Below are 23,099 nucleotides of genomic sequence, written 5' to 3' on the forward strand. Positions count from 1 at the left end.
CCTAAGCTGCCCATCTACTGTGCAGCAGGAAGAACTGTCAGAAAGTTCTTACCTGTATTGAGCTGCAATGTGCATGTAGCCATTTGCATCCCAGGGCCCTCCCTGTGCCCTCTGGGTGGGAGGGCCTATAAATAAATAAATAACTAAGTCCCTACCCTCTGCCCTAGGTTTTTCTCTCTCTCTTCCTGATCTGACTAAATGCCGTGCCTGGATCCACGAGCCTCTGTCTAAGGAGATGATCTCCACCCCCATGGTTCCTGTTCCTTCCAAAGCATTGCTCCTGGAATGGCCCTGGGCCCTGCTCCACCCTCTCTAGCCCTTTCAGTGCCGGGTCAGAAACTTACAAAGCTATGCTATCCCCACAGACAAGGGACATAGCTCAGCGCTGCTGCAGCACAACGTGCAAAAGGAGGACCGGCGAGTGGAGAGGCCAGAGGCCTTGGAGGGCTTTGTAAGCGACGTGATGGGGCCTCAGCTCCGTCCTTTCGGCAGCGGCCCCATCTTTTTTTATAGTCCCGGGAATTCACCTGTGGAACACATTTCCCTCAATCGCTCAGGGTCTGTCACTTAGCATCAGAAGGGTTCTGAGGAAGGCAGGGGAAGGAGTCAGGCACGTCCTCCTTCTCCTTAAGAGCCACTGCTGTGGGGGAGACGGAGACACTGAGTAATTCAAACAAGGCAGTTAGACTAAAGACACACTTTTAGCGTCTTTAGGCAGGTGTGGAAAGGATGGATTTAAGGGGGAATTTGGAGTAGGAAACAGTCAACATAAAGTAGGAAAAAGTAAAAATAAAGACAAAATCACCATTTATTGAGCTATGCAATTACTAACTCCAATTCTCAAAATAACCACGAATGATGGACTCCACTAATTATAAATCACACCATTATTTTATGTATCACTAAGAATAATGTTGCCAATTAAACTGTGAAATGCCACTAAGGCAAATCTTGATTTGATATGTTAAAATCATAAATATTACAAAAACTGAGTCTAAGAATTCATGAAATATGGTATTACCCTTATTTTACAACAACTAAACTGAGGCACAGAGAGTTGCCTAAGTCACCCAGTTAGAACCCCAAAATTCGAGCGCATGCACAGGTTATAATCTTGAAAGTCAAGCTCTAATTAGAATTAGACCTTTCCAGTTTTAAAAAATGAGCCTCTAGCTGTGTTGATCAGACATTATATTTGAAAAGTACTATAAAATTAATAAATTAAAAACCACCCAGAATTTGAACAATCAATCAACTACATCAATCAACCAATCATTATTTGAATGCCCTGTACTGTTCAGGTCACCAACAAAGTATTATATACTGACACTATTCCAAGAGTTTACAACCTACTGGAAACAATTAGGACTCAAGACTTGAGAGCGTAGCAAGAAGACAAACAGCTTGGAGAAGTACCGCAGTAGCGTTCAGAGAAGATTTCACTGTATGGAGAATTTGACCTGGGCCCTGATAGGTGAAGGTGGGGTATTTCGGGATGGGGAGTGTCAGGGACAAAGGTAAAAAGGTGGGAACTAGCAGGGTACCTACAGAAAACAGAGGGAGAGAACTGATGGGCCTGGGGGGGGGGGTCTGCGTCCCAGGGTGGGCAGGGCCTGAGGGCCCAGAGCCCACAGTCCAGGCCTGAGTGTACAGTGAAGGAAAATGCCAGAAACGTTTTCTGGAAGATTAGACAAGGTGAGGGAGGCTGGGGGCAAGACTGGATACAGCTGCTGTGGTTACCTAGAGCTGATATGTTACCTGGATTCAGGTAAAGGGAATTTTAAAAAGGAAAAGAAAAAAAGTAAGAGGTGGACTTGAAGAAAACACGGAAGGAACCAATACCATCTGGTGACTTCTTGGAAACAGAAGGGGAGGTCAGCATCCTTGAGATTTCATGCTTTGAAGCAAGATGGTTATCGCTGACAGAAGTAAGAAAGTCAAGAAGAGAAGATACTGCTGTGGGGGCAGCAGCTGAAGGGGGAGGCGGGAAGGACGTGGCGTGAGGAGGAGAAGCGGGTGGTTTGGGGCACACGACGTTGGAAGTGGTGGCAGGAAGTCCAGATGGAAAGGCGCTGCACACTCCTGGAAACACAGCCTTCTGCCGGGGCAGAATGAGGTACAGTTGTCCCCCATCTGCATCAAGCACCTGAGTGCCCAAGGATGGATACACAGCGAGAGCCAGCAGGGAGCTGGGGACAGAGCTGTGGGGAATGTTCTGCAGGCAGGAAAAGAAGCTGCGGCCAGAAAGCCCAGGGGGTCAGGCCCAGTCAGCAGGGGACTTCCCACTCCTTCCCTGGTTTTCATAACCAACATTAAACGTGACACAGGTAAATGCAGGTATGTGGATTCTGAAAATCTGAAGGGACGCACTTGTGTAGTGACCAGGCAACAACCCAGGAAGTGCTCAGCTCCAGGCTGGCACCGGAAGACCTCCCTTCAGTTTAAACCACAGGGAGAGGGGACTGGGCACCCCTCCACCATTGCTGCTGACAGCGTCTCATGGTGCAGACCTGTGTGATTTCAGACACAGGCTCAACACCTTGTTCTCTACAGAACGTGAATCTTAATTCTTGAGGCCATAAGCAGGCAGGGCCACAAAGATGTAGCAATGGCAGCGACGTAAACGCAGTGGATTCTTTTCAGCAGGCTGACGGACCCATCTGCTTTCTGACTCAGATACGGACACGGATGCGGAAGCAGACTGCGGGCTATTTACCACCGCTGTGCACACACTGCCACCCCCTCCCCACTCGGACGCCGGGAGATAACCACGGTTCCTAGGAGAGGACGAAGGGAGACTGTGCAGACAATCTATCAATTTATCTGGCTTTAAGCTCAGACTTTGCCTCCGAGCAGCAGAGCGCGACTGAAACTGTTTACCGTGCTAGGCAATAAAGCCTCGGTGGAGAGGACTGCCTGTACCCTCCAGTGCAGTGGGCCTGAGAGAGCCAGCCTGATAAACAGGCAATGTGCGCACGTGGCGCAACGTTTCTGAAAAGCTCGGACCCACACTGACCTCGGAGCCCGCCCCAGGGGCAGCGATGACCCCTTGCTTCTGTAACGAGGACCTATCTGATCCTCCCCACCTTTCTCACTTCCATTCAGCCTCAAGGTCTTGGCCCTTGTTGTTCCCTCTCCCTGGAACGTTCTTCTCCTGAGAGCCACCTGTCTCTCCCTCTCCTACTTACTTCAGGTATTTGCTCAATGCCATCTGATCAGAGATGCGCTCCCCAACCCCCCTATAGAAACTATCACGCCCTATCTACCCACCCCTTTGCCGCTTTATTTTCTCCGTCGCACTCATCACCACCTAACATTGATTTTATTTTCTCTCCCCCAGTAGGTATAAGACAGGAAAGTTTTATTAACTATTTCCCCAGCACCTAGAATAGTGGATGGATAAATGAGTTCAGTCAGTATGTACCAAGTAGTATACTGATACCTGGAAACGCAGTGGTGAACAAGACAGTCTGATCCTTCCCTTAATGTCGGGGGTGGGGGGCAAACAAAAGAATGAAATGCCACGTGGAACCGTTTCAAGCACTTGCCGTGTACTGACTGCTCCCATCCAGATACCAGCCAGGGGCTCCATGACTCCCAGTCCACACACAACCACCCACAGCACAAGTCCTACAGTTCTAAGAGGCAGAGCCAGGCGGGCTGTGCAGCGTGTGCTCTTAACCAAGCAAATAAGCAACACAAGGCACCATGACATGCCACGGCCACAGCAGTTAGGGTCCTGGGGAGGGGGCTTGACTGATAAGACACGAATGGCTGTTTCGGTCTGTGGGCGGGGGAGGAATGTGAGGAAAGGTTTTATGAACACTAACTTCTTTGATGGGTGAGTCAAAATAGTCAGTCTGGAGAGGCAGGAGGCTGGAGACTCCGTTTTGGACATAACTGAATTGGAAGATAAATGAGTTTTGATGATACTTTAGGAGTCATCAGTAGACAATCAACAAGCCATGGTATTGCGTGAGATTTCCTAAGAAGGGAATGTCTAAAAAAAGGGAAGAGGGACCATTTAGGAAGTAAAAAGCCCAAGAGGCCCACATGGAATGGCCATAAAGATAGATAAAAATACTGTGTTTCCCCAAAAATAAGACCTAGCTGGACAATCAGCTCGAACGGGTCTTTTGGAACAAAAGTTCATATAAAACCTGGTTTTATTTTACTATAAAACCCGGTATAATATATTATAATAATATAATTAATGTAACATAAGACAGGGTCTTACATTAATTTTTGCTCCAAAAGATGCATTAGAGCTGATTGTCTGGCTAGGTCTTATTTTCGGGGGAAATAAGCCATCCTTGGAACGAAGCTCAAAATATGTACCTACAAAGGGCATGACTAGGACAGATGGGGAAAGGTAAATATGAGCTATATATTGAATAACAGTATTTAGTAATGATAAATTTCCTAAATATGTTAATTATGTTATGGTTAATTAATTACTTGTTGTGATTCAGTATGTTAGAGAATTAGGCACAACATGTTATAAAATATAAGACAATGTTCTTGTCCTTAGGAAACACCTGCTGAAGTATTTGGGGATAAAAGTTATGATGTCAGCAACTAACTCTCAAATGGTTCAGCAAAAAAGTACGTATCTAGAGACATAAAGGCAAGTGCGCCAAACGTGAGTACCTGGTGAATCTAAGAGCAAGACACAGGAAGACTCTAGAGGAAGAAACGCCGCCTTTCGTGACTGACTTGCTTGGGGGACAGGAAGGGGGAACAGGTTCTGAGTGCACACGACCGAGAATGGTGGCAGCACGACTAGAAGAGGGAAGCGGGGGGAGAGACGGTTTTCAGAGGACACGTGCTGATTACTGCTCTGGGTGATAAGTGGCAGGAAGAAACAAGATGCCAGAAAAAACTGAGAAAGAAATGTCTTCAGGCAGCTGGAAAAACAAGAACAAGAGTCAGGCCGTACATCAGGACTACACATCACGACGTGGGAACTACCTAAACGGGTAACAGTTTAAGGACGAGAAGTGGGTGAGGTCTAAGAAACAGGGGGGAGAAGAGCGCGGCGAGAGACGATTGGCGACAGCATTTACCGGTAGGAGGCGGGAAGACAGAGAGAGAGAAGGCAGGAGGGCCGATGTGGCAGAAACCAAGGCGGCATGAGGACTACGAAGGATGCGCCGTGCAATGATCAACAGCGGCAAGTACTGCAGAAACGTGATGAGAGCTGATGACCGGCAAATGGGCTCAGATCATCGGTGAACTTTGGGCAGGAGTGAAAACCAGGCTAGTGGGCCCCAGAAAGGCAACAGATGAAGGAGAAATACGAGAGGGGGTATAAACCTCTCCCTCATTTAAGCAGTTTACCTTCCGTGAAGGACAGAGATGGAACTGCAATGGAAAGGGGCAGGAGAAGCATGGGAGGAGCTGTGTCCCGGGAGGGACTGGGGCAATGTGGGGACATCTGTAGTGACAGAAGGAGCTAATAAAGACAGCTCAGAGACGAGGGGAAGCAGTGAGGTTACGTACGGGCTGTGTTGGGAAGAGAAAGGAAGAGGGCTGAGCTCCAGAAGTAGCGCGAACAAACCTGCCTTTAAGGCAGGAAGAAAGGGAGACAGAAGAGGCGAAGACCACAGCAGTGATAAAAGAGGACAGCAACAAAAACAACTTATGAGTGGAAAAAGAAATCTCAAGATTAGAAATAAACGAATTGCCAGGGCAACAGGAATCGTCACCTGTGGCCCTTCCACAGGCCTGCGACTCCAGCCACATCTGCCCAGGGGAACAGGGCAGCTGCCCATGACAACCTAATGCAGAGTGTGAAGGCCTAGGAACTGACAGGCGTTCCCGACTTAAAGTGGAGAGAATCTTCAACTAAGAAGGATGGAGTTCAAGGTGATATTCCTAGTATTGTCTTAAAACAGGTCATTTGCCTATCTCAGTAAAAAGACCATTTTCTACTCTCGATAGGAGATACACCTGAATTAGCAACAGCTCTACACGAGGGCAAAGATAAGCTTGAAATCCCACTAGAAGAAAGTCACCTGCTGGGAAACTCCTTCAGACATTCTAAAACGTGAGTAGAGTGAAAGTCTGACTCCTGGCGTCATCACTTTTCAAAAATCACAGGACATACGGAGAGTAATTTCCTGATGTCATGTGAACAACAAAAAATTACAACTCTATAAACTAAAAGAAAATTGCAGCAGCAGCAAAATACTATATGGCACTTACATGAAGATAAGATAAATGAGAAATAACAAAATTTTTATGGCCTTTTATTTCCATGACCAATAAAATAGTTGGGACTGAAATTACTTTACTGCTCTAGCAGGTATCCTCACAAATATTTAAAAGATATTATTAGAATGATAAGGCAAGGGGGCGGTCTGATGGTTCAGCTGGTTAGAGCACGAGCTCTTAACAACAAGGTTGCTGGTTCAATTCCCGCATGGGATGGTGGGCTGTGCCTCATGGAACTAGAGATTGAAAACAGCGACTTGGAGCTGTCTTGGAAAACAGTCTTGGAGCTGAGCTGCACCCTCCACAACTAGACTGAAGGACAATGACTTGGAGCTGATGGGCCCTGGAGAAACGCACTGTTCCCCAATATTCCCCAATAAAGTTTATATTAAAAAAAATGATAAGGCAAGAAGTCATGATTAGCTCAGGAGATGGAGAAAAAGCTTCTGATACATTTTAACACCGTTTCATGACTAAATGCTGTTAGTCACTAGGAAGAGAAGGGAAGAAACTTCCTCTACCTGAAAAGAATATTTACTAAAAAAACCCCTCCTATATGTGAAATACTATATATATAGTAAATGCCATGCTTCATGATGACAGAATGAAAGCTTCCCTTTGAATCAGGAAGAAACTTAGATGCCCAGTATTCAACAGCACATGAGAAGTACAAGGATTGGAAATAAACGGGCAAGTTGCTTACAGATAAAATATCAGAATTAATAAAGAGTTTAATATAATCTCTGGATTCAACATCAACATACAGAAATAAAGCAATTTTTATATACTAGCAATAAACAAAAAATGAATATTTAAAATCATACACATAAAAAACAGGTATCTAGGAATAAATTTAATAAAAAATATGTAAAACCTCTATGGGAAAAATTATGAGTCTTCACTGAGAAACCTCAAAGAAGATCTAAAGAAATGGATACACCATAATACGGATAAAACTTGATATTGCTAAGATTTAAATTTTCCTCAAATGTTCTATAGATTCAGTGCATTCCAATCAAAACCCCAACAGATTATGTATAACTTACAAGTTAACTCTAAATTGTAACTAAAATGCAAAGGACCCAAGCTCAACCAGCTGTTGTCCCACAAGCCCGAAAGTTTTCAGGTTTTGGGCAGCTGGCAATTCCCAGATGCCGATTGCCTGGTGTGCAGGCAGCGTGTGCATCTCCTACTGGTAAGGTGACTCTCACAGCTGCCTGATAAAGAGAGGGCACTGGGAGAGGGGGGTTGGGGGGTTAGTCCAGAGGAGACTGGCCCCAACAGACCTCTCGCCATGGGGCCAATGGGACCTGTGCCTTCTCTTCCCTTGCATGGGAATTTCTACCTAAAAACACCAGTGAGCTCTGGAAGCCTTGTGAGGCTCGGGGAGCCCCAAGTCAAGTACAGTAAGTTCTCACTTAACGTCCATGAAGGTTCTGCAACTTGAAGCAATACAACGAAAGCAATTTTCCCACCGGCTAACTGATATAAACAAGAGCGTCATTCCTGGGGCCTCTCTCCAGGATTGCAATGAAGACGCTGAACGGAACAACGTTATTCAAGGGCCTGCTGTATCTACAGAGCTATGGGGTGCTCGGATTCTCCTGCACTGGGCTCCCTGTGGAGCCCCAGAGCCAAGCCAGGTGCTGCGAGGGAAACCTCAGTCCATTCCAACAGCCAACCCTAAGAATGCCCTCACTGCATTGGCCTGGAAAGTGCCATCTGAGGACCCTGGCAGAGTTAACTGAGACAGAAGATCCTGTTGGAAAACGACAGGAAAGTCCTCTAGACGGCAACGCTAGCAGGGACGGATCTAACAACACCGACCGCCTCATGATGCAAACAGATTACCAGGCATCATGGCTTAGCAATGAGTAACATTCTCTAAAACTCAGTGTCTCCCGCCAAGTGGGTCTCAGCGACAACAATCAGCGGAAGGAAAACCGGGACCAAGCAAATCTAAGACACATCAACCCCCACCGTGAACAGCACTGGGTACAGTGTGTGCCCAGTTGGACACAATGAGTGTGGCAGCTTCTGTCCCCTTGCTGGCTATCTCCCGCGTGTTTCTGGCACATGAGGACATAGGCCATGCCAGTTACGCTAGCAACACAAATCTGAGAACATGTACTTTGAACGACTTCAGTTCGCCTGACGGTCAGCTTCCCTAGAGAGTATCACCTGATCCAAACTACTATATTACTCATTAGGAAAATACCAATTTTTCTAGCTAAGTCAGAGCCCCTGAGTCATGATTATTCCATAGCTTCACTCTCACTGGACTATTGCCTATGAAACTCATTTTACAATCAACATAAAATTATTTATCTCACTCTGGGCCTGGCAGCCATCCATTCCCGTGACATCACTGCCCTATACCAGGAAGTCTTGCTGAAAAGATGGACCATGATATGGACCTAATAATAATCTTGTAGTGTTAACAGTGGTAACAGGTCTTAGCAAAATACCCCCTAAACTACCACACTTAAGTTTTCCATAAAACAGGACCTAGGACTATCACCAAAGTAAAAAGCCAAAGGAAAAACATGCGGGTGTAGAGGTAGCCGGAGACCTCCAAGGCTCTTAGTTTTCCCGTGACCCTGGTTTGGGAGAGACGGTACCTTATCCATATGGAAGATCAAATCCAATTCACAAACATTTTCGAAACACTTATCCAGGGTCTCCACAAAAACCTAGGAAACAAAGACAAATAGGTAAAGAGAGAAACAGGAGTGTATTCACATCTGCATACACATCACATTGGAAAGTAAGGGGGTTGTCATGACACTCTCTATCTTACGGGAATTCTCAGACAAAACAAAAGCTACCAGCATTAGGTGATCACCCGACTTATCCCAACTCAGAGGGGACAGCCTAGGGTAGTGGGACAATCTTGTTTTCAGTCTAGCAACACAACCAGCAGGCACAGGTGGCTTTCTTTCCCCCTTTGTAAGATGCTGATTTACGTAAAATAACAAACTGAAATACCAACTACTTCCAATACGACGTCCTTCCCCCAAGCCTTTTTTCAGTATATACAGGTACAAAAAAATGTCACTATTACAGTGTTAACATAGTTGCGTCCTGCTAATTTCAGTTAACATTAACTTCAAACACCTCTCCACGAATCAACGTAATGTATATGCTTACAATTTTAACTTTTTAATATAATACTGAAACAGAAAACATGTATTAATAGTAAGGGTACAGCTTCATGCATTTTCAGAATGAACCCATCACGTAACGCCACCCCGGAACTGACATGGAATACTACCAGCTCCCCGGAAGGTCCCCTCAGACAGCACCGACTCCCTAACGGTAACCCACTCTGACTCGTAGCTTCACAGTTCAGTTCTGCCTGTCTCTACATTTATGTAGATGGAGTCATACACACACACTCCTTTTGTCTGGCTTCTTTCTCTCAACAATGCTTATACATTCCTCCGCGTTGTTGCATGTCATAAAAGCTCGTTAGTACTCACGGCTGTACAGTATTGCATACTAAAATTTATTTCTCCATTCTCCTACAGAAGGCACACTTGTTTTCAAGTTTTTGACTGGGCACAAATTAATATAAATGGAAATTATATTTCCAAGCACTTTGGAAAACGATTTGCCATAATTTACTAATACTCTATGACCCAGCAATTTTTGGAGGTACATACCCAACAGAAATGCATACAAGTTTTGCCAAAAAATACACAGAATAATTTCCTAACAGCACTATTTTGAACTCTTTCCATCTTTAACTGTGACTAAAGAGCTCACCGTAAAGATACCACACTTAACTACGGGCTTGTTTTCCAGATCCAGCTGGGCACTTTGTGAGCCCTTACAATCCAGCAATTCTGTCCTTCAGTTTAGGGAATTGTATCAAATAATTTTGTTGAGAATTTCCTCCTTTCCAGGTTCCTACCCTTTTTGTTGAGCTGCTTATACTGGAGTATCAGGCCTCCTTATTTTCTTTTCTCTCCCAATTCCCTCTCAGATTTTTAATTTCTAAGAGATCACTTTGTTTCTTGTTTGTTTAGCAGCCCATTTTTTATTTGTCTTTTACTTCTCTGTGGCTTAAAGACAGGAGGTTGTTTGCCTTACTGTTTTCCGTTCTTTGTATGGTCTCTGTTTCCTCTAAGATGCTTTTCACTGTTTGCTAGTTTTAGTCTCTATCTTCCATGTCAGAGGCTTCTGTCGGATGTCTGCCTGTCTTTGTTTTATTCATAAGAACAACAGCCTGAGTGGAGGCTCTGTAACTATCGCTACTTGTTGTGGGTCCTCCCCTCCACCCCTGTGGGCTTTTAAATTTCCTTCCCCTTAGGGTGGTCAGATTTCCCAGAGAAATTTTATAATCGTCTGCCTGAAAAGTAAAAGACTAGCTGCCAGAAATTTAGGAACTGAATGGTGGGAAAAGGGCTGGGAAGTTAGTATACCACACTCACCAGGCATATGTTCATGGAATCTCATCAACTGTGTCTAGTGTCCCCCAAGAAATGGGGAAAGGACTTAGCGATCTGGCTGGTTCTCAGACAACTTTCCCTGTCCACTCCACACCCACACCCCAGTGAGACTGTGCTGCCAGCTCTGTGCCTTTGAGGGATCCATGGGGTGTAGCAAGTTGGCTGTCAGCTTTCGCTACCACAGGCCTGGGATGTGGCTTCCTTGGGTTTACCAAGTCAGTTACTAGGCTTTCATATTCTTTGCTTTCAAAAAATTCCTTGTTATGGTCTCCTCGCCTGTTCTCTCTGTACTTGTGTGTATGTATGTGCTATTAAAATTCGTGTTCTACAGGTTTTCTTTTCTTTTTTTTTCCTTAAATATTTCATTGGGGAAGAGGAACAGGACTTTATTGGAGAACAGTATGTACTTCCAGGACTTTTTTCTAAGTCAAGTTGTTGTCCTTTCAGTCTTAGTTGTGGGGGTGCAGCTCAGCTCCAGGTCCCGTTGCCACTGCTAGTTGCAGGGGGGCGCAGCCCACCATCCCTTGTGGGAGTCGAACCGGCAACCTTGTGGTTGAGAGGACGTGCTCCAACCAACTGAGCCATCTGGGAGCTCAGTGGCAGCTCAGCTCAAGGTGCCATGTTCAATCTTTAGTTGCAGGGGGCGCTGCCCACCATCCCTTGCGGGACTTGAGGAGTTAAACCGGCAACCTTGTGGTTGAGAGCCCACTGGCCTATGTGGGAATCGAACCGGCAGCCTTTGGAGTTAGGAGCATGGAGCTCCAACCGCCTGAGCCACCGGGCCGGCCCCTACAGGTTTTTTTTTAATTTTTATTTTTCAATTACAGTTGACATTCAGAATTATTTCGTATTAGTTTCAGGTATATAGCATAGTGGTTAGACATTTATGTAACTTACAAAGTGAGCCCCTGAATAGTCTAGTACCCACCTGACACTATACATAGCTATTACAATATTATTGGCTATATTTCCTATATTGTACTTTACATCCCCATGACTATTTTGTCATATTCTATAGTTTTAAAGGAAGAAAATGAAATTAGAAGTATGGAAATTCTCAAGAGAACTTTTTCAAAAAATGAAACTGACAAAGTTTAAAGTTCTTCTAGAAATAAAATATGAAAGAATCTGCCAAGAAAGTCTAGAAAAACAATAATGAGATATGACGGGTCTTACTAGGTATCAAAATGCATTGCAAAGCTTTGGAAATTAAAATAGTGCAAAACTAAGATAGAAATGAAAGTATGGATTGATGGGACAGAATACAAAACACTGAAACATACACGTTTACAAAAAATATCATTTTTTTCTAGATGTGGTAAATCATTTTCATTACCGTCAAAGACATAAACCAGTTTTGGAAATTTGTTCAAGGGTTAAAATTCACACCAAACCTGCTGCAAATGAAGACAAAGGTAGAGCAAAATGTATTATTATTTGTCTCTTAAATATAGTATCTACTTTCCAAAAAGCAAGATGGGCTTTTGCCTTAATGATGAACAATGCTGGCTCTAGAATTCTGTGCAATTCTGAACAAAAATGAATTCTCTGAAAATCATTTTCCACTTATTGTGAACTTTAACAGACCAAGTTCAAAGGCAAATCGTGATAAAAACTGCCATTGTCTTAAATTCTGCAGACTGAGTTTCAGACAAGCTGCAGTGAAAAGCCACTGTTGAGAAACCCAGTGAAGCACAGGGACACAGCACGGACTCTTCGAGTTTTGAAGTTCGAGGAAACTGGAGTAAAAAGTTGATTTTGTGCGCTAATACTTTTAGATGCTCCAGGAAGACCTCAAATCATGCTAGCCATAGCAGGCTATGAAAAAGTCAAGGTAGTTTGCTGTCGCCAAGTGGCCTCCATACCTGCAGCTCCCACACCTGGCACCACCAAATCTTCTGCCTCTCCCTCTACTGTGGATGGCCCCCCCATCCTCCCTGCTCAGGAGCGTTTGGGGTGAGGGCACTACCTTGTGCGTGGGGCTGCCCATGAGGAAAAGATGAACTAGTTAATAAATAGTGCTGGGATAAATGGCTATCCTTACGGGTAAAAAAATAGTTACCTGTCTCAATACAGACATAAAAATACCTTACAGCTATTAATGAGCTAAATGTAGAAAACTAAAAAAGCAACGGTAGATCTCTTTTGTGCCATCGGGCTCTCTGGTAGGAGCGATTTAGTTGGTCTGTGAAATATGCTGAACAAGAGAAAAACAGGAAAATGCTTCGGCAAGGCAAGACAGAAGGGGACAAATCCCAGCCTGCTTAAATACAGGATCAACTGAATTTTGACCACACGGACCCAAATATCAAATTTAGGAAACTAATGGGTATTGAGAGTGCAGCTGAAACTTGATGTCGCTCAGTTGATAAAGTTACAAGACTCTGAACACCAGGAAGAAGTATTTGGGAACCTATGCTCTGCATGAAGTAACAGGATCACAAACCCCCACCCCCAGAGGAATGGGAGTGGGGTTCACGTCTTCACTGGTACAGTTAGAAAAAGGTCACACTTTTCCAGTTTGGGACTTTACAGACTTCTTGTTATGTCAGGTCCTCGTTCACCAAACAGCTGGCATTCTAACGTGCATGGGGGCTGGACTTTAATTTACTGAAAAATAAGATTCTTACCACACACAAAAATGGCAACTATGTGACATGATAAGAGGTGTAGCCAACACTATGCTATGGTGGTCATCATTTTGGTATACGTAAGCGGTATCAAATCAACACACTGTACGCCTTAAACATGCACAGTGTTTTTTGTCAATTACTATATCTCAATGAAGCTGGGGGGAAAAATATCATTTTTTAAATAAATATCAAATCATTCTAAGTTTCTCGGGGTTCACGCACATGATCTTGCCCTCAGACTTCCCCAGCAGGGGCTCTTGTAAACTCTCAGGGATACTGAAGCTAGATCGTGACCCACCTTCCCCTAAAAGTGGCAAATTACCCTTTCGTTACACAGCGAAGTTTGTGCTTGTCACTCAGTTTTTCCAAACTAAGTAAAATATTTAGGGAATATATGTCAGGTGGAGAAGCAAAGGAATGATGAACTCAAAAGTCTGAGGACAGATGCAGTGAATGAGGGGTATACAGGGGCTTTAAGGGACTAGCAATGTACTGTTTCTTAATCTGAGGGATAGTTTTATTTTATTGGCGTTCTTTAAATTGTATAGGCATGTTTTGCATATTTCTGTGTACATACAATATGTTTCACACAAAAGAATTATAAAACAATAATCTTACTGGAATTCTGTTAAGATTTCCAGTAATTTATAATCTAAAGTACTGACATTTTAATGAGTTTTCTCAACTCACAAAGGGCGTTTTATTTATTTTGCTCTTTTTTCATATTTTCAATAGTTTTAAAGTTTTCTTTATACAGGTCTTGTACATTTTTTACATTTATTCCTCGGTATCTTATGGACCTTTTTGCTATTATTTTGCTATTCCCTTTTAAACGTATTTCCTAACTTATTATTGCTAAAGGAAAGCTACTAATTTTTACATGTTAAACTTGTATCCAGTCCCCTTACTAAACTCTTATTATTAGTTCTACTTGTTTTCCAGTTGATTGTTTTGGATTTTATAGGTAGATAATTTCATCTGCAAACATATATTCTTAAGGCTAGTAAAGCCAATCCCCATTACTGCCATTTTCCCCTCAAAACACACTTTGTATTTCTTGCCCATTTATTTTTCCTGACAAATTTTCCCTTTACCAAGTTCTGTAAGATCTCCTGATGGAACTATACTGGTTTCCCACTGAAACTACTGATTACTACTGTCATTTTCACTTTTTCCAACAAGGGGAAGGCTTATAGCTCCATTTAGTTCAAGTATTCCTTTACGTTTTTCCTTTATGATTTTACAGTTTTATTGGGATCAGTGTCAAGTAGTCCATACTAAGCTAATTTCCAAACACTAAATATCCTTTGTCACTACTATAAGTGAAATATCTTCAATTACAAGTTTTCTAGCTGTTTTCACAGAAATAGAAAATTCAATTTTGATGAATATCTCATATTCTGCTATTTTGCTCATACCATTCATTACTTGTTATACTTTTTTGGTGTGTTTTTTTTTTTGAGGTTTTCTAGGTACATAATCAGGCCATCTTAGTGATAACTTATCCCTCTCTTCCTTTACTATGTTACTTCTTCCTTTTTTTTTTTATCGTCACTCATTACGCTTGTTCAAATTGGAGCAACTAGTAAGAGACATATTGTTTACATGAATGCCTGTAGATTTCTCCCCTGAGATAACACTGGCTCTTGGTTTCAAAACTAAAATTGGCTGCTTCTAGGGAAATAAACTACGTAGGTGACTGGGGGAGAGAAGATATTTTTCACTGTATACTCTTGGTGTGCCTTTTGAATTCTGAACTACATAAATGTATTATTTCTTCAATAAATAGTTTACGTTAAATAAACATGCACCAAATAATCAAATAAAAATGCTTCCTATTCCAATTTTAAGAGTATTTCAGGAACATAATTTAGATGTTCATTTCTCTCAGCATCTACTGACACAATTATAATTGTTTCCACTATTTTTCTTAGTGCTGTAAAAGATGCTGGGAAATTTTCCTTGTTAAACTGACTTGTATCCTTGGGATAAAGACTATTTGCACCCAATGAAGAAATCTTATAGTATGTAGTACTCCTGAGGGAGGAAAAATTTTAGAGCTAGAAAATAACATCTACTTGTTAATTGAAACAAACACACACTCAGAAGAATCAGAATATAAAACAAAAACCCTAAGGCCAACAAAGCTTAAAAGATTTGTTTAAGGCCACATTGGGAGAGTCAGAAACAAGAGCCAGGTCTCATGACTCCTTGGTCCAATTGATTATTGGCTAAGGTTTTATTTAGTGATTCTGTATCAATACTAATATGCAATATTTGAGTTAACATTTTCTTTTTGAGAGGCTTTTGGATCACAATCAATTTACTCTGTAAAATACACTCAAGTAGCAGAGTTTTTATTGAGTTTTAAAAATAAGTTTTATAATATAGAGGTTTTATTGTACTTCAACATTAAAAAAGTTTTTACTGAGTCTAAAGGGAATCAGTTTTTTTTTAACCTTATTTCCTCCTGATATTGGATTAAGTGCTTTTTCTTTCACCTAATTTGGATATTTTTTTGTAGACAGCTATTTCAAATATATTGGTAATGTAACTACAAATATGATCCTCTAAAAACATTTTGATGTTTTCTATTTCTGATTTTTATGTTCTTTATATTAGGCCAACTACTGATTTTATTGTCGTTTCAAAGATCAAGCCTCTTAGTTCCCATTATTTTCACCATTTACTTATCAAGCTTTCCAAACCCAATGCACACTAAATATTTAATAAATGTCCATTATGTTATGAACTTACATTTTTTTCTGTCTTGTCTGAAATGCATTTCCTCTAATAACTACATCTCCATTTCAAATATATATTGTCACTGTATTTCCTTCATTTTCTAATACACTTATTATATGCACATTTCTATAACATTCTATAATTTACAATACTATAAAGGACATTGCCACAGTTGAAATCTACAACCTAATATTTCTATACTTACAGATGGTCGGTACACTGCTCAAACCCAGATTTTCCAATTCTTCATCTTGAGTTCTTCCTATTATGCTACGCTGACTTTTAATGTCCAATTTGACTCAGGTATTAAGAAAGCATTTAAAATTATCTTAGAGGGGAGCCTTTTTTTTTTAGATGTTTTCATTATTTATTTATACTTTTATGTATAAGTGAATACGATGTATGAAATTTTTAATCAGCTTAAATAATTTTCTAAATGTGAATAGGTTTAAATAAATAAAATTTAATTAAAAGTTGCCATGTCTAAGAAGAACGTCACTTCTTAGAAAAGAGTCTGGTGTATTTAAAATGAAAATACACATTCAAGATTTCCATTTATTTGTCCCTAAGTATATTAAATTTAGCTTTTTAAATTTTATCTTAACATAATAAAATATATTAATAGTATGTAAGCATGTAAAGTTTATATTTTATAGCTAGAGTTTTCTTTTCTATAGTTGTTAATTAGGTTTTTTAAAATTTATTTTTTTAAATTGTTTTTTGATTTTTTTCCCCCAATTACAGTTGACGTTGTTAATTAGGTTTTAATGCAAGCTTCTATTTCAGTGCTTTCTACTTACGTGACTTTACTCAAATCACTTCAAAGAAGCCCACCTAGATTACATGCATAAAATGATAGAATTGTACTAAATTAATGGTTCTAAGCTAGGGTTCCTACACATCTCAGTTACCACAAAGGTAATGAAAAGAATCTGTAAGCCATTTCTAATTTTCAAAAAGACTAACAAAAATCATGTTTTACTATGTCAAGATTGCACAGACTAACTAAAGCATCAACCTTCTTTGTTTTAGGCTAGAATTGTAAGAAACATATAGAAATATATACAAAAAAAAAGTATGAATTTTTAAGTAGCATTTGGTTTGACAGTTAAAAAAATTTCAAAACATGATGCGATATTGTAATTTATAAGAAATATTTGGTATTCATCCCATTTCTGGTACAGACTTCCCAAAACCCTTGGAATTTCCTCAGTGATACAGGTGTCTTTTGTTTATGTTACTAAGGTGACTTCTGGAAAGCACCAAAGGATGGGGGTTGATTGCCAAGGGAACCAACCACGAGTAGAGAGTGGGAGACTGAATCAACCACCAGTGGCCAATGGTTGGATTAATCATGCCTAGGTAATGAAGCCTCCATACAAATGCAAAAAGACAGGGATCCGGAGAGCTGCAGGTTGCTGCACAGCAGGAAATTCTGGGAGAATGGTGTGCCTGGGGAGGGCACCCCAGCTCCGTGCCCTTTCCCCAAACGCTGTTCTATATATCTCTTCCATCTGGCTGCTCTTATGTTATACCCTTTCATAATAAGCTGGTAATCTAGTAAGTAAAATGTTTCTCTAGAGAGTTCTGTGAGCTACTTTAGCAAACTAAGCAAAACTGAGGAGGGAGTCATGTGAACCTCTGTTCTACAGCCAGTCAGTCAGAAATACAGGGGACAGACAACCTGGTCTTACATGGTATCTATCTCCAGATAGTGTCAGAATTGAGTTAAATTTATGGGACACCCGGTCAGTGTCCATGGAGAACTGAGTTAGCTGCTTGGTGACGGGGCTAAAAAACACACATACATTGGAATTGGTGTCAGAATCGTGTATGAAAACCAAGGGCAGTGAGAGGGCTGAGTAGAAACCAATGAATCCAGAAGCTCTAAGAGTTTTTAAGGGTTGCTAAGGAGCTTTCTCACAGCACCATCTGGTGGACATCTGGCAACTTTTACCAGTTATCCAGAAAGATTGACAAAAGGTTCTACAGGGTGGTTACTCAAAAATCCAGTGTAGGGGCCGGCCTGGGTGGCTCAGGCGGTTGGAGCTCTGTGCTCCTAACTCCGAAGGCTGCCGGTTCGATTCCCACACGGGCCAGTGGGCTCTCAACCACAAGGTTGCCAGCTCAACTCCTTGAGTCCCGCAAGGGATGGTGGGCTGTGCCCCCTGCAGCTATCAATGGCAACTGGACCTGGAGCTGAGCTGCGCCCTCCACAACTAAGACTGAAAGGACAACAACTTGACTTGGAAAAAAGGCCTGGAAGTACACACTGTTCCCCAATAAAGTCCTGTTCCCCTTCCCCAATAAAATCTAAAAAAAAAAAAAAAAAAAAATCCAGTGTGAACTCTAAGGTGGCTGCCATCACTAGCTGACGACACATACCTGGATGAGGTCCAAGATCCCAAGTTCACTCTCCGACGAATCCACACAAAATACAAAGTAGAGGGTAGCATAGTGCCGATAAATCAGTTTGTAGTCAGAGCCACCAATCAAACTGCGGAAATGGGAAACACGTAAACGTTCACATCTTTAAAAAACCAAAGAGAAACCTTGTCCCAAGGAATGAGAATGGAGTCAGCAGAAAAGAGGAAGACAGGCCAAACAATAGGCCATTTCTACCAGGTGAACGCAACCAAGGTTGGCAGTGGTGCCCAAAGCCACTTTTCCTGACCGTTTCTTCTGCCCACCCTCCCAGGAACCAAACATCTAAGCCAGTCATAGCTGAAGCACAACCATTCAATACCTTCCAAACACAACTGGGTCTCTCTCTCAGCCGATCAGGCTAAGATCAGTTCAGGGTGCATCGGGGACCCCCCCGACACTGGAGTACTCCCTGAAGAAGCAGTAATGATAAAAGCCACCCAAAAGAGGAGATAACGGGGAGAAAACTAAATCTGACTATTTACCTTCCACTTTCCAAGAAGTTACAGATGTTGTCATCCCTCTTGAGAACGAGATGGAAGGTCTCTCGAACAATCTGCTGTTGAATTTCTTCTGGCTACGGAATAAAAGAAATGAAGGAATTCAGTGGGGATGTCTGAAAACACATCTCATTGATGGAGAGGGACAGGGAGAGAAGTGCTTCCAAGCTGGGAAAGATCTGATTATTTGGTTATCGGCTTCCAGAAAAGATAAAAACAATTAGATAAAAAATAAAAGGGGAACCTATGGAAAAATGGACAAGCCCATTACAGGAATTAAGACAGAGTGCATTTACCTAGCTATCTAGTCACTAACCATTACAGTCCTCATAGATAAGCTAAGATTTCTTTATAGTTAATAACCAAGGAAAGGAGAGCTGATAAACTATCGTGCAAGGTCAAAGAACTACTAAAAGGCCTGGTCCTGAAATATTTTGTCTTCCCCTACAAGACATCTATAACAGGGTAAATAACAATGTCAATAGGTCTAATACTTTAAGGTCAAGATGTAATCATGTACATGTTTTAAAAAACTGAATTTGCCATCTTTTCTACTGGTAATATAGGTATTACATATAAGATGCTGTGTTACTCACCAACAAAGTTATTACTGAGAAAGACAGAAACAGTTCTATTTACAGTAAGAATTTTGAACAACTGCAGAGCTATAAATACTTTTTTCACTTACTGCATTATGAGCAAGTGCAACTGTGATGGAATTTCTTGATAACTCACCTTCGATTTGTATTTATACATGTGAGGTTCATAGTAAGTATGGTTTAAAAGAAAGGATGATGGGAGCAAGAACGAGTCATTACAGCAGTAATGAAAAGCCCTAGAACAGCGCTTTCAAACCACAACGTGCAGTAAGTCATCTGGGAATGTATTAAAATGCAGATTCTGATTTAGCAGATCTGGGATAAGTCCTGAGACCGTTTCCAACAAGCTTCTAGGTGACACCAATGCTGCTAGTCTGGGGACCACACTTTGAGTAGCAAAGCTTAAGAAAACCTTCAGAATGGACTTGCCCGGAGAGTCAGAAAATCAATTCAAGAGATGTTAATCGCTTTCTTTCTACAACATTGAATGTAGGTTGGAAACAGTTATTTAAAAGAAATAAAGGGAAAATGTCATTGTGGAGAAATCATTTTTTGTAACTTTGACTCACCATGGATACACAGTGGCTCTCAGTATTTACTGAACAGATAAATGAACACTTGCTCAGCACTGGCCACTGCAAGTGTGAGCTAATCAATCACTACTTTCCTGGTTTCCATGTAAAGAAGTCATGGAGCTCACAGATGCCAGGAGTTAAAGGATTAACTCCGTGTCCTTGGAAATACGAAACATACTAAGCATCAGCACTTTTTAAAACTGACAGAAACATCTATCTGACTCCAGGGGGAAGTGGCCACAGTCAGGGGAGAAGGGGTATGAGGCTACCTAATTTCTAATTCAACAAAAAGGTAATCTAGCAACTGCAGACACGCCTCAACTGTTTTCATAATCCCTCATATCTTTCAGTATTCAACAGTTTTCAAGGTAATCTTCACTCATGAGCTAATCTGGCTCTTATAAAAATCCTATGTTCTTCACAGACAATATACAAATGGTCAATAAGGACATGAAAAGATGCTCAACATCATTAGTCATTAGGGAAATGGAAATTAAAATCACAATAAGAATCCACTTTATACCCAGTAAAACGTCTTTAATCAAAAAGATAGTAACAAACGTTGACAGGGAGCTGGAGAAATTGGAACTCTTATACATTGCTGATGGGAATATAAAATGGTACAGCCACTTTGAAAAACAGCTTGGCAGTTCACCATAAAGTTACCGTATGACCCAGCAATTCTATTCCTAGGCATATAACCAAGAGAAATGAAAACACGTGTCATGCAGGGTGTCATGCGGGGTCTCTAGTCCCGCTCCTCACATAAGAACACAGGACTTGGTGAGGCCAAACAGGAACACCCACGGAGCCATAGGTAGGGGAGTCACACCACTATAGTCTCACTGGCGGTTGGGTTGGAGATACAGGCAGCAGGAACCATACTATCCGCCACTTGCCATCCACTCCTCTCTGCCAACCAACCTCACTTGCTAACTGCAATCCATGCTCACTAGCTCAGCCACCATCTTCTTGCTAGCCCCCCATCTGCTGCTAGCGTAGCCACAGCAGTTATTAGTGGCCAGTGGCTCATTGGTTACAGCTGATGGCCATTTACTATCTGAGCCAGCACCTTTCCACGTGAGGCCGAGCGCCTGGAAACTGCACTCCTCTGTCCCCACAACATGTCCACACAAAAACTTGTAGCACATGAACGTCCATAGCAACATTATTCACAAGAGCCACAGGAAACATCAACTGGTGAACGTACAATCAAAATGTGGAATGTCCATATAATGGAATATAATCCGGCAATAAAAAGTAATGAAGAACTGATACACACTACAACATGGATGAACATTAAAAAATATACTGTACTAAGGGAAAAAAGTCATAAAGACCATGTATTGTTTGATGACATTTATATGAAATGTCCAGAATAGGTGAATTTAGAGCGACAGAAAGTAGATTAGTGGTTGCCTAGGGCTAGGGGAATTGAGGGGGAAATTCAGAATAATTGCTAATGGGTAGGGGTTTCTTCTGGGGTAATGAAAATGTTCTAAAATTGATTGTGGTGATGGTCGCATAACTTTGTGAACCTACTCATAACCACTGAATAGCACAGTCAATAACACTTTTTTAAAAAACGGAGGGAAGATTTCACACACATAAAAATACAAATATAAATTGAGTAGTTATAGCGAATGTTAATATCTTCGCCTCGATATAATTATTTAATAAAATGTAGTCTAGCTCAAAAATATCCAATTAAAAATATTTTTTTCATTTCTACTTGACAGAAGAGGAAATAAAGTCTGAAAGAGGTTTGTTAACTTGTCAACAGACACAAAAGGTAAAAAAGGTGGAGTTGATGCTTGAACATTTTCTCTTTCCCCCCTTCAGTTTCACCAATCTACTCATTATGTATGTAATGTTGTTAAACGTTACCAAATCACCAAGTCATCAAGACATAAGAAGGGGCGGGGAGAGAGGGGAACACATAGGAGGGAAATGATGTTTGTGTTTCCAGAGAAACGTTTTTGTAAAATTCAAGTTAATACTATCATTTACTGAGCCCTCATGCGGCAGCATGAATTATAATTTCTCATCATTTCCCACTTTTAAACTTTTTCCAATTTTACGGAGTGAAGAGTATCCAGTCCCTGAGCAAACCCAGCCAACACTGAAGCGAAATTATTCCTAGAAAGCGCTTATCCAGACCCCCTGGCTAAAGCAAAAACTTTAAGAAGCTGCATTATTTCTTCCTCCTCGTGAAACTCAGTTTAACAACCCACAAGATTGAAGTGACTTCGACCATTCTCAGTGAGCACCCCCATCCCGTCACTTATAGTGCCCTGAGACCCAAGAAGTGGTGTCAAAAAATAATACAGGAATGCCGAGGGTCCAGGAAGAGGTCAAGGAGAGCAGGGGGCTTGGGGCAAAAGGCCACACTGGCCTCGGTCCGGAAACGGTCATTAAGGAGTACGAGGGTCATGCTCGATGCCGGAGCCCGAGCTGGTCAGCAGGCTGCGCGCGTCGGGGCCTACGAGAGGGAAGGGGACGTGGGGGCCCTGCAGGGACGTGATGAAAGTGGGCCGCACTCACGAAACGCTGGTAGAAGCGGACCAGACGCGGCTTCCCGTGGTTGTTGAAAACCATAATCGCCTGAATCATCTTTGCCTGCCGCGCTTCTCTTAACACCGGGAGCTTCCAGAAAGCGTCAACTTCCGCCACAACACGGACACTTCCGGTTGGTGCGCTGCTGAAAAGTAGCCGGCGGAAACTTGTCCTGGCGCCCAGAGGCCCGAAGGTGAAGAGTCCGGCTTCCCCGCAGTCCGCGGTGAAGGTTCCAGGATGGACGGCGGGCTCGCCAGAGGGAGGCTGGTGCGGACACCCAGGCTGGGGAGGGTTGTCACCTCGGCCAGCGTCGGTTGGTCAGTCAGTGCCTGGCCAAGACGCGCGCGAGCCCGGATCTGTGTCCACCCAGACTGGACCCCTTGTCGCAGAATCCCGG

General features: G+C 42.2%; 1 protein-coding gene across 2 annotated transcripts in view; it reads right to left on the reverse strand.

The window, feature by feature from the left end:
* AP3S2 (adaptor related protein complex 3 subunit sigma 2) overlaps positions 1–22,847 on the reverse strand; it is a 35,912-nt gene extending 13,065 nt beyond the window's left edge. For both annotated transcript variants that reach the window (XM_019719248.3, XM_019719249.3), the window contains exons 1-4: positions 22,691–22,847; positions 18,958–19,049; positions 18,434–18,545; positions 8,838–8,909 (exon numbers count right to left, since the gene is read on the reverse strand). In XM_019719248.3, coding sequence (XP_019574807.1) covers positions 8,838–8,909; positions 18,434–18,545; positions 18,958–19,049; positions 22,691–22,759 — 345 coding nt within the window. In that variant the 5' untranslated portion in view covers positions 22,760–22,847. The remainder of the gene's footprint in view (positions 1–8,837; positions 8,910–18,433; positions 18,546–18,957; positions 19,050–22,690) is intronic.
* Positions 22,848–23,099: the final 252 nt, after the last annotated feature.

Source organism: Rhinolophus sinicus, chromosome 13, assembly GCF_057876585.1.
Source record: "Rhinolophus sinicus isolate RSI-liver-muscle chromosome 13, RSI-T2T, whole genome shotgun sequence".
Classification (NCBI taxonomy): domain Eukaryota; kingdom Metazoa; phylum Chordata; class Mammalia; order Chiroptera; family Rhinolophidae; genus Rhinolophus; species Rhinolophus sinicus.